Source organism: Armigeres subalbatus, chromosome 3 (assembly GCF_024139115.2).
Source record: "Armigeres subalbatus isolate Guangzhou_Male chromosome 3, GZ_Asu_2, whole genome shotgun sequence".
Classification (NCBI taxonomy): domain Eukaryota; kingdom Metazoa; phylum Arthropoda; class Insecta; order Diptera; family Culicidae; genus Armigeres; species Armigeres subalbatus.
In genome coordinates, this window is record NC_085141.1 from 189,985,899 (window position 1) to 190,000,811 (window position 14,913).

Genomic DNA, 14,913 nt, shown 5'->3' on the forward strand with positions numbered 1-14,913 from the left:
ATATTCATACTTCGCTTTCTGATCGAAAACCATGAAAAAAGAGCCGTCGAATGACTGATTTTGGTGCTAAAACTTAAATGTCCCCATTCACAGGTTCCCCGGGGACATCCCAGCGACTCCAGGATCCGTTTATTCAATTGGTTTTTTATTCTGGACACATTGGAGCACTTCTAGAATAAAATCATAGTGGCCGATCTATCAAAAAGCGAGATTCAAATGAAGTTGTGGCCTGACCCCTTTGATAAGTATCGATCGGAACCGATTTCAAAGAAATGGCCATATCTCACTTGATTCTGGTCCGATTCCAAATCTCAATATATGGTTCCAATCAGCTAGAGCCCTACTTCATTTGTGGTTACTAATATTATTCAATTTTTAACCACAACTTCTCCTAATATCCACCTCAAATTTACGGTTTTGAACTTACCTTCGAAAAACCCGGAATATCTCCGGAATCCGGTGGCCATAGTCGGTTCCATGGACATACCGTCAAACTGCTTTAATTTTCTAGTTCGGGCATGCCTGAATTGTCGCAATCGGATGATAACTAAGGTAGTTACAACACATCTAATTTTACCTAAAATTTGCCTATCCTAATTATTTTGTCCATTCCCTGTACATCCACATAGTTGATACGCCGTAAGATAGGCAATTATTTTTGGTATCGCACTAAGTCGCAATCAAATTATTGCATAGAGAAAGACATTAACACCGCTAGGTGGATTCATCTGTTTTTTTCTTTTGTTTGACTTCGATCTGAATAGTTTTTGGCGGAAATCCTTCGCTTTAAAAAGTTTCCTTTTTTGGTCGGATTTGTGGAACGATGTTATGCGCTAAGCTTGGGTACCTTATGTGGCTGCTGCGAGTTAGCGTTAGTTATAACAGCGCATTACAACCTTCGTATTCCTGGATATCCGAACAGTCATAGTTGACCAGCCGGCCAAAGTTTGTCATGACAAGTGAAGAACTGAAGTCATTCAAAAATTTAAGAAAATAAAGAGAAAAAAACCGAAAAACGTCTGTGACACAGCTGCGAAAGTTGATGTAGGACTTAAGATAATAAAAATCAACGATAACAGTCCAAATATTATTATTACAACTTTCTTGACCAATTGAGGAAAAAAAATACATCAAAAAAGTTATCAATCGATTTTTTTTATCGAATGTTGATTTTTGTTGTCATTGATAGAAAATATATGCCTCGCTTCGTTTCGCTTGGGCCGGTCCGATGCATTCGGTTGAATGACTTGCGCTGCTTCTTTCATACACAAAAAAAACTTGCGGTGGACCAGAAAGCCCGACTAACATCATTCTGATGTCCGTGTTAGAAATGCACGAACGGGATTGCTTACAGCTAACATTTTTACTGGCTTTGGCAAGAATGGAAGTTTTCAATCGTTTATCGTTAGTAATCTTGAGTATCAATGAAATAGGCAAATTTCTGGAGTATCCGAGTCGATTGATATATACATATTCAAAATCCATCAAAAGATAAAGACAAACATTTAAATGACACCCAGAATAGTAACAAATGACGTAAGTCCTACGTCAAAACGATTCCCTCTTGCATCGAGCGACAGGAACTATCCAGCTGAAAAGGGTCAAGTCAGATTACTCGATTACATTTAGAACGATACCTAGTACGATGACTCCAAGAGAGCCCAGCTCAAAATTTCTGCTTGGTTCTTGTAGTAATGTAAGATTTTTTGCATTGCAATAAATTGTTTTAGTAGTACTAGTTACGATTTTCTACGGCACAACTCAATTTTACTCTGTATAACAGGACTCCATGCAGATTTTATTTAACCTTAAGCTAGCAGAACCAAAAAGGTTCAAGTATAATCTATTCGCATTTACTGCGTTGTTTGAGCAAATTGCATTATATTTTTATTGTATACTAGTTGACCCGGCAGACGTTGTCCTGCATAGTAGGCGAGAATGTGCATTCCGAACTGCCCATGCAAAGTTTGCATAGGAATCACAATTTTAGTTTTTCACGATTTGCTCAACTTTACTCATAATGTTCGCATTAGGAAATATCATCTAAACCCGTCGGAAACTATAACGAATGTTTCTGCTGAAGAAATGAAAAAAATCCATCCAGCCGTTTTGGAGTTATGCGGATACGAACACAGACCATTTCATTTTTATATATAAGATTAATAAAGTTGAGCATTTATTTTGGGCCAACCTTTTAAAGTCATAATCTTTGGCCTTAAACATTCTCTGACAAATATGTGCATTTTATTCGATAAAAATATTTTGAAAAACCTTTTTAGAGTAGTAGGTTAGAATTTAAATTAATGATCATAAAATAATGAAATTCGTATTAATCCTAAAACTAATCCCACACAAATGTAGTTACAACTTCACCTCAATTCACGGTGAACAGGAAATTAAGCTTTTTGAGCGCATAAATACCTTCGCTTCCGAAGAGCGTGCTTGCTTAGTACAAAAGTGGCACCAGTCCAGTGGTGCATTGTTTAATAGCCTGCTCTCCCCTATCATGTGTATGGCAACCAATACAAGGCATTCGGTGCAACCTGTGCCACAGAAGAGAGAGGCCATCACAACAAACTGCCACCGTTGTTGCTCGTATACGTACGTTGGCGTTGGTTCATTGCCAATGTTGCGCTTTCTTTCGCCAACTTCTTGGCAACATAACAGTCAGTTGGCAAGCCTTCTTCCACAACCCCAAACCGAACCAGTTGCATTCCCAGCGGTGGTGGCCAACCACCGACCACCGCCGATCTGATCTATAAAGAATCTAGCGCGCGCGGTCTAGCAGCACAGCTGGGCTGGGCTCGCCATTAGATGAATTGAGCTGCCGACGACGACGACGAGCGGAGGAAAATAGCGAAAATCGCCAGGGCTCTCGGTACCGCGGCGGATGGGGGAAATAATTGAAACCTGTTATGCTCAGAAAGGTCAGTCACCGTTGTTCGTAATTGGCCTAGAGCCTAGCGCAGTGGTTGTTGTGGATTTATGGAACAGATCAGATACCGCAGAAATCACATCGGAGCGATAATTGAGGTAATTGATGACAATACTCGGTCGGTTTCTGGCACCAATCCGGACAAAATTGCATTTTGATTTACTTTACTTGTTCAGTTCGTTATAGATCAAAAGAAACGGAAAATTGAAATGTGTCCTGGAACGATGTCTTCTATCTTTATTCATAGATCGTGATTAAACGCATGGTTAAAAGTGATTTGAATTGTGAATTTCAAAAGCTTCAAATATTGGTTTTATTTTGTAGTTGCACTGTGACAACATTTGTGGCAACGATTTTCGTTGAAATTTTTAATTTTTTTTTCTAATAAATTATTTGTGTGTTGAATATATTTTGAGACACTGAGCATTTACGATTATTGACATTTGTATTAAGGAATACAATGAATGGATTATGATCGTAAACAACTTTAAAAAAAATCTACCGGTTTATTGGTACATGGTGAATTGTAGCCACAAATAGTATTAACAATCCTCCATGAAAATTACCTCACAGAACCTAAAAAATGCACCGATTGCACAAAAGAGCTGCAGGCCCCGGTTTGAATTACGTATGCCAGGCTGGTCGGTACGCTCAATGATACGATTGGTATGCAGAAATCGTGGACGCAAAACGAACGTTGGTCGAGAAGTGGCGGGAAACCGCGAGCCGCGCACCGCAACCATAATGCCTAATGGATAAACCGACAACAAAACCGACAATCCGTTGGCCAGTCAGTGTGCGTAAAATTGAATTTGTTAAATAGTTTGTTTTGCGTTCTGTTTCACTAATTCCATAATCATTTTTTCGTGTATATTTGAACACGCCCGGTACGGGTATTAGATTACACCATCGCGCATGGTTCGTGTGTTTCTCTTGGCTGATCGGCCGGCCACTTCACTACGACATGGGTGTGCGCAGGAGCAGAAGGCAGATTCTGACAAACGATTTTTGGAATCATAGCTGGAGAATGGAATACATATTTGATGTTATAATTAAAACTGTGTTTAAAACAAGCACATTTAGAATAGAATATTATAATAACAATTTACTATGCCATTGCATGAACAATGTTAGAAATAGTATTTTTCAAAAGTATCAATTTAGACTTCGAAAAATAAACGAGTTAATATTTTATTATTTTCAGTTGAAAAAAATCAACAAAGCAGCGCTAAACAGGGGTGCAAATATTCGCATCATGAGTACGAAAGATACACTGAAATACCAAATGTTCGGCCGACCATGTCCATATTATCCACGAAACAAATACATTGACTGGATCTGTTGAAAATCGTACTCCCGCTGTTATACCCAGCTCTACGCATGACACCTTCTAGCGCAGTATTAAACAACAGGCACGGAAGTCTATCACCTTGTTGTAGTCCCCGGCGGGATTCGCACGAATTGGAGTGTTCACCCGAAATCTTCACACAATTTTGCACACCATCCAACGTTGCTATAATCAGTCTCGTAAGGTTCCCGGGAAATCCGTTCTCTTCCTTGATTTTCCATAGCTCTACGCGGTTTTTATTATCGTATTTCGCATTCAAATCGACAAACAGATGATGCATTTGAAGGATTTGCCGTACAGAAAAGATCTGGTCCGCTGTCGAGCGGCCGTAAATGAAGTCGGCTTGATAACGACATATGAACCCTTCCTTCCACTCCTCCGCAAGCTGTTCTGTTCCCAAAATCTGACTATCAGCTTGAACAGACAATTGGCCAGCTTATCCGGGCCCATCTCAATGAGTTTGTTCTTGAGCTGTTGGATGCCATACTTAACTTTTCTCAATGATGGGGCTGGGTGATTTCGATCGTCCACTTTAACTTCAGATCTACTGCTACTGAAAAGCTTATTTAACCATAAGTATTACATCTCCTGCAAGGTCAACATACATCAGAAGATAGTCTTGTAATATTCTAGATAACAACTGTATTTTATTACAGAATCAACGATCTTAAGCTTTCAAAGCAGCGTTTCGTGTCATTCAATGTCTCAAAATATATTGAAACCTGTTCATCACATCTATTGGAAGGTAAAATACAACTAGATTGTTCTGGGGTAGTCTGAGTAATCCAAGCTGTTCTGAGCTCGTGACTTGTGATCAACAGTTGACAGTAGCTTTTTTTCTTACACAGAATTTTGATACGAGACCAACCACACCCATTACATCTCCTGGAAGTATAACATACATCGTCAGATAGTTTCTGGGTCTCTAGGACTATGGGTCATCCAAATTATCCTTGAGGTGAAATCAACTGTTGTTGAAGTGGTTTTTTCATCGTATTCAATTATATCCATTGCGTCTCATGGAAGTCTACAGACAACATAAGATAGTTTTGGATACTCTGGCTCAACCAAACTATACTTTTATTCGGAACTACAAATCTATAGTTGCTAAGAAATATTTTCTTAAAGCTGCTATACTGCCGTCATACGCATAACTGTCCCATGTACATAGGAAATCGCAGCAAACATGGAACAGATATGCATATGACGGCAGTATATGCATGTGATTATTACAGTTGAATACAAGATTGGAGTGACGAAAAATGCTAGTGTCGTGTCTGTAGATCACAAGTTCTGGACTTAAGGACGGTTTGGATGACCCATCTTACCATGTCTTTTGGTGTTCTGGAATATGTTATGAACATGGTGGAACACATATCCAAGCTTTTAGTGACGAACAAAACTAGTGTCGTGGCTGTAGATCGCAAGTTCTGAACTCAAGGACGGTTTGGATGATCCAGGATATCCCAAAACCATCTGACCATGTCATTGATCTTCAGGAATATGTTATGGATATGGTCTAATATATATCCAAGCCTAGTGTGACGAAAAAACTACCATGGTAATCTTAGATCTCAAGTCAAGGACAGTTTGGATGATATCACATAAAAAAAAAGTTCAACTTTATTATTCACGAAAACAAATGGAATATATCAAATTTATTGGGTAATACTGCTTAGAAAAATTTTGGGCCTGAAAGGGTTAAGGCTGCTAAAAAACCGAGTCAAAGTGATACTTCAGCTTATTGCGTTTATCAGTTGAAGAAGTTCAAGAATCTAGCGTAATGTAAATAAATATGCTTGATACACTTTTTTAAAAAAGCTGTGATAAATATCTCTCTACAAAAAGATGATTTGCATGATGAGCCAACGTTACATCCAGGGCTAACATTTCCTCCCGTTACCCTATGTGATATCAGAATTATTATTTTTATGGAATCAATCGATTTTTAATCTTATTTGAGGGTAAATAGCTTTTTAATGTAGTTGGATTTTTTTAAAGAATTGGTAATCAATTAAAATTTGTACTCCAAGAAGATGTAACACTTTCTGTCGTGTATATATTTCTGTTGCATAAATTGATTTAAGTCTGAGTAAAACTAGAGTTTAGAGTGTAATGTTTACATGTGCATTTTAAAATTTTGTCACAACCTGCCAAGTGGTAATCGAGATGGTTTCCAAACCAAACAAAAATGGGCGCATTCGTAAAAATGTCATGCCAGTCCAGGTAGATCGCGGAGCAACTGGGAATTAACAGCTTGACCATGGTCCGAGGGTAAAATCATTCAAGGATACCAAAACGGCTCAGCGGCTAGCTGGCAGCGAAAAAAAAAGAAAACGATCGATCCCGTGAAGGCTCGGGACGTTACCAAATAGGGGAAAAATTCCGTCTTCCGTCTTCCAGCAGACGATGAAACGGGCGGACTTCATGGCTTCAACGTAAGTAAGGTGCCCTACCGAACCGATAATATAATACGGTGACTAAAATCCGCGCCAGGAAGCTGTACAGCGAGTGGTTGGTACAGCCGAAATGCATCGTAATGGACGAGGAGACGCACCAGACGAAGGCCAACAGATCCCCGCCCTGGCGTTTCTTCGTTGGTTAATCCCGCCTGGATGTTTTGGCAGAAGAAGGTTGATAAATTTGCCAAAAAGTACATACTTGGCGTGTCAGGCGGAAAACTCAGCTCGCCGTACAGAACGACCGAAGATATGAAGAAATATGCCTCCAGTAGCATCTGCCGCCGACGGTGACACTTTGTTTTGGCAGGATCTTGTGTCGTGGCGAAGGAGGCAAATCCGTCAAACTCGCCAGAACTGAGCGTTCGCTAAATCCACCAAACTCGCCAGATTCTGAGCGATTAACAAGGGCAAGCTCCGAAAAGCAGAGTAGGTCTTCGAAAACGACAGATCACCCACTCTTTCGGAAGAAAGTGTATAAGATACATGGCACAAGTGTTGCACAGGATTTGATGGGTAGTGTTAAGTTAGCCTTTACAAAGAGATTGCATAAATAAAATATACGAACCGGAATTATTTTTAAGTGATCATTTGTGCCAGTTTCCTATTTTTTCGATAGTAATACCCTTCTGGCTCAAATCCTGAACATGACACATTTTCCGAACACTGGCGTTTTAGCGCCCTAAAACTAAAACTTTCATTGCTTTCCGCTCTGATGATAAAGATAACAAGCTAATTCAAGCTCCTGTGGAGAGAATTACACGAATAAAGTGAAAATGACCGTTTAACAAGTTCGGAATTTGGGTCAAAACGGTACTGCCGATACTTTCATATCAGTCCCATTTTTCGCATGAACCGATAAGAGAAAAGAGCCGATGAAATTCCAAATCACTAAAAACTAAACAAAAAATTCGAACATTATGCGATCTTGTTGAAATTTTGCCGTGAAACGAATTTGGTCAATGTTCAGAATATTGGTCATGTTCGGAATTCAATTCAATTCAACCTTTAAAAACAAAATTGATTATTTAGTTCGTTTCAAGCAAGACGCCATCCCATCTATATGGAATCGCACTTTCCATAACCTTTATAAAGAATCAGAGAAGCTTTCCTCTTTTTTCTGAATCGCTATGTCATTTGCGATCGTTACCATAGCATAAACTGTAGAGCGACATACCAACTGAGAGAATTCAGTTTTTGATCGTCATAGGTAAAAATTAAATTAAATTAGACCCGTAATGCTGGGTAGACACCTTTACGTGGTGTGTTACGGGGTAAGATCTACCACGGTTACATTGCCAGCTACAGGCAAATCCTGACCCAACAAATACCTTCCTCATTATCCAACTCCGTGGTACTTATGAGGGTGTCGCTAAGTCGGTGGCCTCTCGTTAAGTAAGTACTACATCAACACTTCCTTCCTCTCCCTAGTTACGGTGAAGATGGGCGTGGCCAGGAGTAGTAATCCTCATGCTTTTGTTATTTTTGTTTAAGACTGGAATCAAGGACCACTCCTCTTCTTGATTTCTGATAGCATTCTAGATAAGGATCTCAAAAGTAAAACATGAGTATCACTAGTGTCCAATCTACGAATTACACCGTAACAATGCTAATGCTAATGCTAATGCATAGGTAAAAATTAAATTAAATTAGATCAGTGTTAATAGAATCATCCTCAAATCTCAATCATGGAAGTCTCACGCGCGAGACAACTCGCTCATTCGCCGAAAAATGATTTCACTCCAAAAGGCGTCAAAACTTAATCGAAGCGTACTTTTTTGTTTACGCAGAAAAGTGCAAAACAGTCGTTTTTTAATTCAAAATGAACAAATACGATGGAATAAAAAGCAGCTGCTTGAATTATTGAAAATATATTTATTTTTTAGCAGAACGTGCTGTGGGGCCTCCTTAGCCTTGCGGTAAGATGCACGGTTACATAAAAGACCATGCTGAGGGTGCCTGAATTTGATTCCCGGTTCTCGACTTTTCTGGGCATAAAAGTATCATCGTGTTAGTCTCATAATATACAAATGCAAAAATGGTAACTTGGCTTCGAAACCTCACGATTGACAACTTTGAAACAGCTTAATAAAAACTAAGCTTGGGAGGCGGCAATGTTATGCCAATGCAGAAGAAGAAGATGACGTGCTCAGGCTAGCTGTTTTGCGTTCGCAATGTCAATTGCTGAGTTGATTGCGACGCCACACACTGGATCAATATTTGTGCGATCGCATTGGGGTTTTCCACAACTTACATGTATTTTAAAGATTTTTCAACTTTTTTCGTCAAATTTACGACATTTTCGTACGTTTAAACATTGCGATTCCAATTCGATCGACCAGATGAAAAAAAATCTAGCAAATCTGATAATCCTCTCGCGAGTTATTTTCTATTTTTTATTCAAAAATAAGTTCATCGCCTTCGTGAGTTAAATCGTGACAACACATTTTTTATTTATATCGATGTAAAAGGGTATGCTACGAATTAACTTTGTGTACAGTTCATCCCATTTTCAATCATTTCATGGAAGCTAGAGAGGCCACATTTTATTGGCTATGATTTTGCATAATCCAGGTAAGACTTGTATGGTAATTATCAAATACAGGTAGCGATTTAATGATCTTCTATTTTCAGTAAAACAAATAAAGACAAATGGGAGGCGTTATCATGAACAAAGCGTCTCATGCGGAATTACCCACATCAACAGGAGTGATACTATTTTTATACTATTCTGTGCACTCTTTGGCGTACACATTCTTTTAAGTGTTGTATATGATAATGTAGGTTGTATTTTTATTATGATATGGAAATGCTAATATCATCTTCCAAACTCGGACGTACATGTTCATGATAGCATTAGAGGCGAAAGTATAGAATTGATAGTTCCGTTAGGATACGGCAGGCATGAAGAATGTTTTTATAGAAGTCGATTTGAAAGCGAGCGGAGGGCAATATTTGTGATGGCACATATCACACGACCTTCCTTCTGCCAATATGTGCCATCACAAATATTGCCCTCCGCTCGCTTTCAAATCGACTTCTATAAAAACATTCTTCATGCCTGCCGTATCCTAACGGAACTATCAATTCTATACTTTCGCCTCTAATGCTATCATGAACATGTACGTCCGAGTTTGGAAGATGATATTAGCATTTCCATATCATTGTAAATCGTTTAACTTCACGTAGAAGTAACACACACGAAATCATTAATTTAGTGTATTTTTATTGTTGGAAATTCATGTTAGAGTATATAGTTTGAAAAAAAAATTGGAAGTCGACTTATGTCCCCACGAAAGATGTGAATCATGATATTCAGCGGTCCTCATTCATATTATAATACCCAAGGCTTTTTATTATACAAGCCAACTAATTTGTTACTAATAAGGTGCCTTATGTAAAATCTAAGTATTATAAGGATAAAGAAAATTAAATTTTATGAATCGATTTTCCTGTTTGAACATATTAAAAAATCGGTTAAGGCTAATACGTTGACCAACGTTTTTTTTATAAATTGTGCACACACCTACACACGAACAAACAAACATTTGCGCAGTTCGACGGGTTTTTGTTTTGATATACAACACTATAGATCTACGAGCATTCTTTAAAACATTAGTTTGTGGAGTTATAGTCTTTCGGTGCAATTTCGTTGTACGAGAAAGGCAAACATTCGAAAAATAAACATTTCAATAAATGTATGCCCCTGAACGCTGCGTATGCCTATGCAGTCGAGTATTGAGCACTTTTCTAACCCAGACCGGACTGAGGCAGTCGCGATTCGATTCACCCGACCGATAGCCTGCCTTAATTTCCTCGTGCTGGAACGGCTACCTACCGAAGCCACCTACACTCTATCTAGCGTCGATGGTGTCGGTTCCCTGAAAGCTTGCATTTATGAAAATAATTCATAATTATGCATCCGAAACACGACGAACAAGCGAACACCAGATACATTCGAGTCCATTGCATTGCACACTCAACAACATCCATTCGTTGCATTCCACAAACGCGCCATTAGGCTCCGCGCTTCTTCGTTACACCACCAACAGTAGTCACAACATGCTGCCCAACGGTTTTACGACGCTAGAAGGTAACTCTTGCTCCAGCGAACAACAATCAGTGAAACACTATCCCGTTGTTGACACTGGTTTCGCTGGACATCTGATCATACATCATTCTTCTCCTTCCCCGGTAAATGCAGTGGCGCGATGTTGATTTACACCAAGATCAAAACAGAAGACCACGAGTGCGCGTTCGCGATGTTTGCATTTCGTGATCGGCAGAAACGTAACCCGAAACTAATTATCACATGAGGGAACAATGCAATCACCACTTACTCGGAGTCAACGAAAGCATTTGCAACGCTGATACGGACTCTGAAGGGAAATATCACACACGTATAGGAAAACATAAATTAACCGACGTAACCGAGGCGGCGAGCACTTTCGTGAAGAAATTCAACCGTTCACTTTCATTCTTCTTCCAAGACTGACGGTGGGCTGGCAGGTTCGGCCGGAAAAAAGTACCTGCCTCAGCCAACAGCTTAACAAGCGGAGGAAGACGACGTACACCGGAGGCACCACTCTGCCGATCGACCGGCCGACTGAGAAGAAACCTTAAACCATCCATCCATCCATCGCATTGCGCAGTGTCCGGAGGTGGGACAAAACTTCGAACATTGATTTCATTGGGTCTACTAGTCTTTGAAGGGTAATTTTAACGGATGTTTGTTCTACCAGAACAGTCTGAAAGAATGTTAGAAATCGACCACAGCCTGGATTGAAATTTCAGGAAGGAATATATTTCAAAATCATGTACATTGTTGATACATATAACAATCAGTGATATGTGTTGACAAAGATAATTAAATTCAGATTGTTTCTCAGGATATTGTGGCATCAGAGAATCAAAGATGTAATGAACAACAATGATAAGGTGAACCTTTAGAAGGTCGCAGGATTCGGTAAGGGGTCGTACACTAATTACGTAAGTACTTATGGGGTGGAGGGGGGTCTGCCATTTTCTTACGATCCATATAAGTAAAAAATGATTTGTCTGGGAAAAATCGTATAGGGGGGGGGGGGGGGTTCGAAAAACCGGCCCCTGAGATACCTAGAATATTGTGGAGACCATTTAAATTTCAAACCAGATGAAAAAAAATAGTTTTGAATCTTCTGATAAGTTTTGTAATATTTCATACCCCTGACGATTTTCAAACAATTTAAATTTCACATTTAATAGCCACTCTAAAGATTCACAACATTTTTGATTATTTAAATAAAACGTCTTCTGCATTGAAGCCGTACACTTATTATGTAAAGGATTTTTCTGGGTTTTTCAACTCCCCTTCTCCAATATAATTTTTTTCCTACAAATGATTTTTTATTTATATGGTGCGTAAGGAAATGGCAGGTCCCACTCTATAAGTTTTTACGTAATAAGTATACGGCCCCAATATGTAATGATTAGCATGAGGGCATATGCGTACTTTTCAAAATATTTGAGGACTGCTCTATAAAGACCCAACTGCGCTTCGTTGCGGTTATTTTTTTAGCTGTTTGCGTTCCAAAGCACAAGCAAAGTAGTGACGAACGATGAAGGTGTGTGTTGGAATAAATAGATATGAGGAACGAATCGCCATAAAAAGAATAAGGTAGGAAACTTTACACACAGAGATGCACGGTGTAAGGATACCGAATGAAGATGATCCAGAAGTTGAGTGGAAGCCTCTGTGGGCATTTGGAGGGGTGGAATGTTCTTCTGTGCTTGCGATACAGGTTCGTCATGCACATGTCGAACTAGATTCTATAATGAACAATTGAGCCACAAAGACGGTTGAGAAGCCACCAAAAGGTAAGAGACAATGCGACGTTAGTCGCTTTTGACTTTATTAGAGTGGTCGGTAAATTATTGAAATAAAAAAGTTCTAATTGACTCTGCAAGTATTTGTTCGTTTTTATTGCTGTTCTATTTATTTAGGTTCTGCATTTTTTAAAGTTTTCTTCAACCAGGAAGTACGAAATTTTACTGATGTTCCTTCGAATGCATGGATGATTGATCAGAAATCTAATAAATGTCTTATTGAAATCATTGGATGTTCAATCAAAAACCCTCTACATATACCGACCCAGGTATGTACGAGCAATAATTGAAATCAACTTTTAAATGATGTTGGAGGAAGCATACATTAGACTGAAGTAGGAAGCTAAGCCGATTGGATTGGACATCAATCCTCCAACGTGCCTAAAACGAAGCACATGGTAGAAATAGACTGGGAGAATACATTTTGAGCCACCAACTAAGAGTTTGCATCGGTGGTGACGAAATCCAGGTGGTTGATGAGTTTGTGTAATCAATCAGGCCGCCGAAATACATACTTGACTCCTCTAGGTTAAGACACTTCAACCTGATAGAGTTGATTTGCGACATACCTTGCGATTGACTCGAAGATTTTCGAAAGAATTATCGTTCGAAATTACAATGGCCGGATTTGTGCACATGTGCTCATTTTGATGTAGCTCTGAAATGCTTCAGTCTTTTTTGCTGTTAGTCTAGTAGAACAGGAATGTTCATATCTTTAAACAATTGTGTTTCTGAACATGTTCCAATCAGAAGAACTTCCTAATGTATACTAAAGAGGCTGAATTAATAACAAAGAGACGCAGTGTCAAAATTGGAACAGCACGCTTGCTGCCAAATCAGTTGTTCCAATCGAGCACAAGGTTATTAAGGGTAGGAGTATTGCGCCACTTGTATAATGCAGGCACTTTAATGTATACGAATAAGGTCACAAGCTATGAAAATCCAATAAGACATATTTAGCGTAAATGTCGATATTGATCCCTTAGAGAAAGTGCTTACGAATAATGGCTTGTATCTATCTAAGGGCAAGTTTGAAACGAACGGAAATCACACTCTATACCATGGATGAAAGTCTTATATATGAAATAGTAACTTCAAATGAGCATCAGTTGTTGATTTTAATTAAAAAAATTAATTTAATTTAAATTAAAAAAGTTTGGACAGTTTTCACCAGATCGTAAAACATCATCATAAGTAGGGTCGAAATTTGTGCAAACTTTCTTAAGAATAAACAGTGTTGCAGAAAATTGCGATTTTCTTAGAAATTCTTGAGTTGGCGCTTCTACATTATATATGAGATGAAAGCTCTTTAGTTCCTTAATTGCCTTACGGGTTTAGTTTTTTATCCTAGATCTGTTGGTGAAAAATATTCCCTTTGGAAAAACGACCATTTTTTATCGAAAAAGTCATTTTTCTCCTAAAGTAAACAACTTTATAACCCTATTAACCACTTGGTATAAAGAACTAATTGAGTAGAAAAAGCGTGCAAAATTTAAACAAAATCGGTCACTCATTGCCAAAGTTATTGCATTTTTTTGGTTTTGGCGATTTTTGAACAATAATTTTTGAAGGGCCGTTTTACCCCACTTCCCCTCAATGAAAAAATCTGAAAATTTGCAAAATGTCTTCTCATACATATATGAACAAACCCTGAAAATTTCATCCAAATCGGAGAACATCGTTGCAACCTCCCTTGGAAAGGGGGTCGCGCTTCTCGCGAACTGGCTCTTAATGTCTCAAATTGCTGAGAAGCCTTCCAAATGTACACATTTTGGACACTCCCAATTTAATCAAATTTTCATGTTCTGTTGGTCGAATGATCCAATGCATCGTCTTATCTTCCCATTGTCATCCATCAATAAGATTACTGTGTTTTATTAATTCATAATTTCGGCATGAACTTATTGTGTACACATCGTATACATTTCAGATTAAAACGAAGCACGAAGAGGGACGCATTGTAACGCTTATCTTCTTGAACACACTGATCCCATGAACATTTCATTTGAATATCGGTTTTTTAAAAGGAAACTAGTCAAACAAATGCAGAACAAATTTATTTTTTGAAGTCAGCGACGGAATTAGGAGCGGCATTGATTTTAGTTTAAAAATCGAGAAAATGTTACCAGGGGTCCAACTCAATTTGGTTACCCTACTTGGACTTTACATTTTGCAACAACAATTTTGATGTTTGACTGCTGAGCAAATGACCCCAGATGTGATAATTCAACGCGCTTTTTTTTATATAATTCAAAATCAAAATTTAGAAATATGTAGGAAATATGTAAATGAAATTAAAATTGAAT

The 14,913-nt window shown here is 38.6% G+C and overlaps 1 protein-coding gene across 4 annotated transcripts in view; it reads right to left on the reverse strand.

The window, feature by feature from the left end:
- LOC134219685 (protein PALS1) overlaps positions 1-11,350 on the reverse strand; it is a 118,867-nt gene extending 107,517 nt beyond the window's left edge. For 2 of the 4 annotated variants that reach the window (XM_062698504.1, XM_062698503.1), the window contains exon 1: positions 11,083-11,349. In XM_062698504.1, coding sequence (XP_062554488.1) covers positions 11,083-11,156 — 74 coding nt within the window. In that variant the 5' untranslated portion in view covers positions 11,157-11,349. Of the gene's footprint in view, positions 1-11,082 lie in introns of all 4 variants that reach the window. The other 2 variants (XM_062698502.1, XM_062698505.1) reach the window with 2 other exon arrangements.
- Between the last annotated feature and the right edge of the window lie 3,563 nt (positions 11,351-14,913).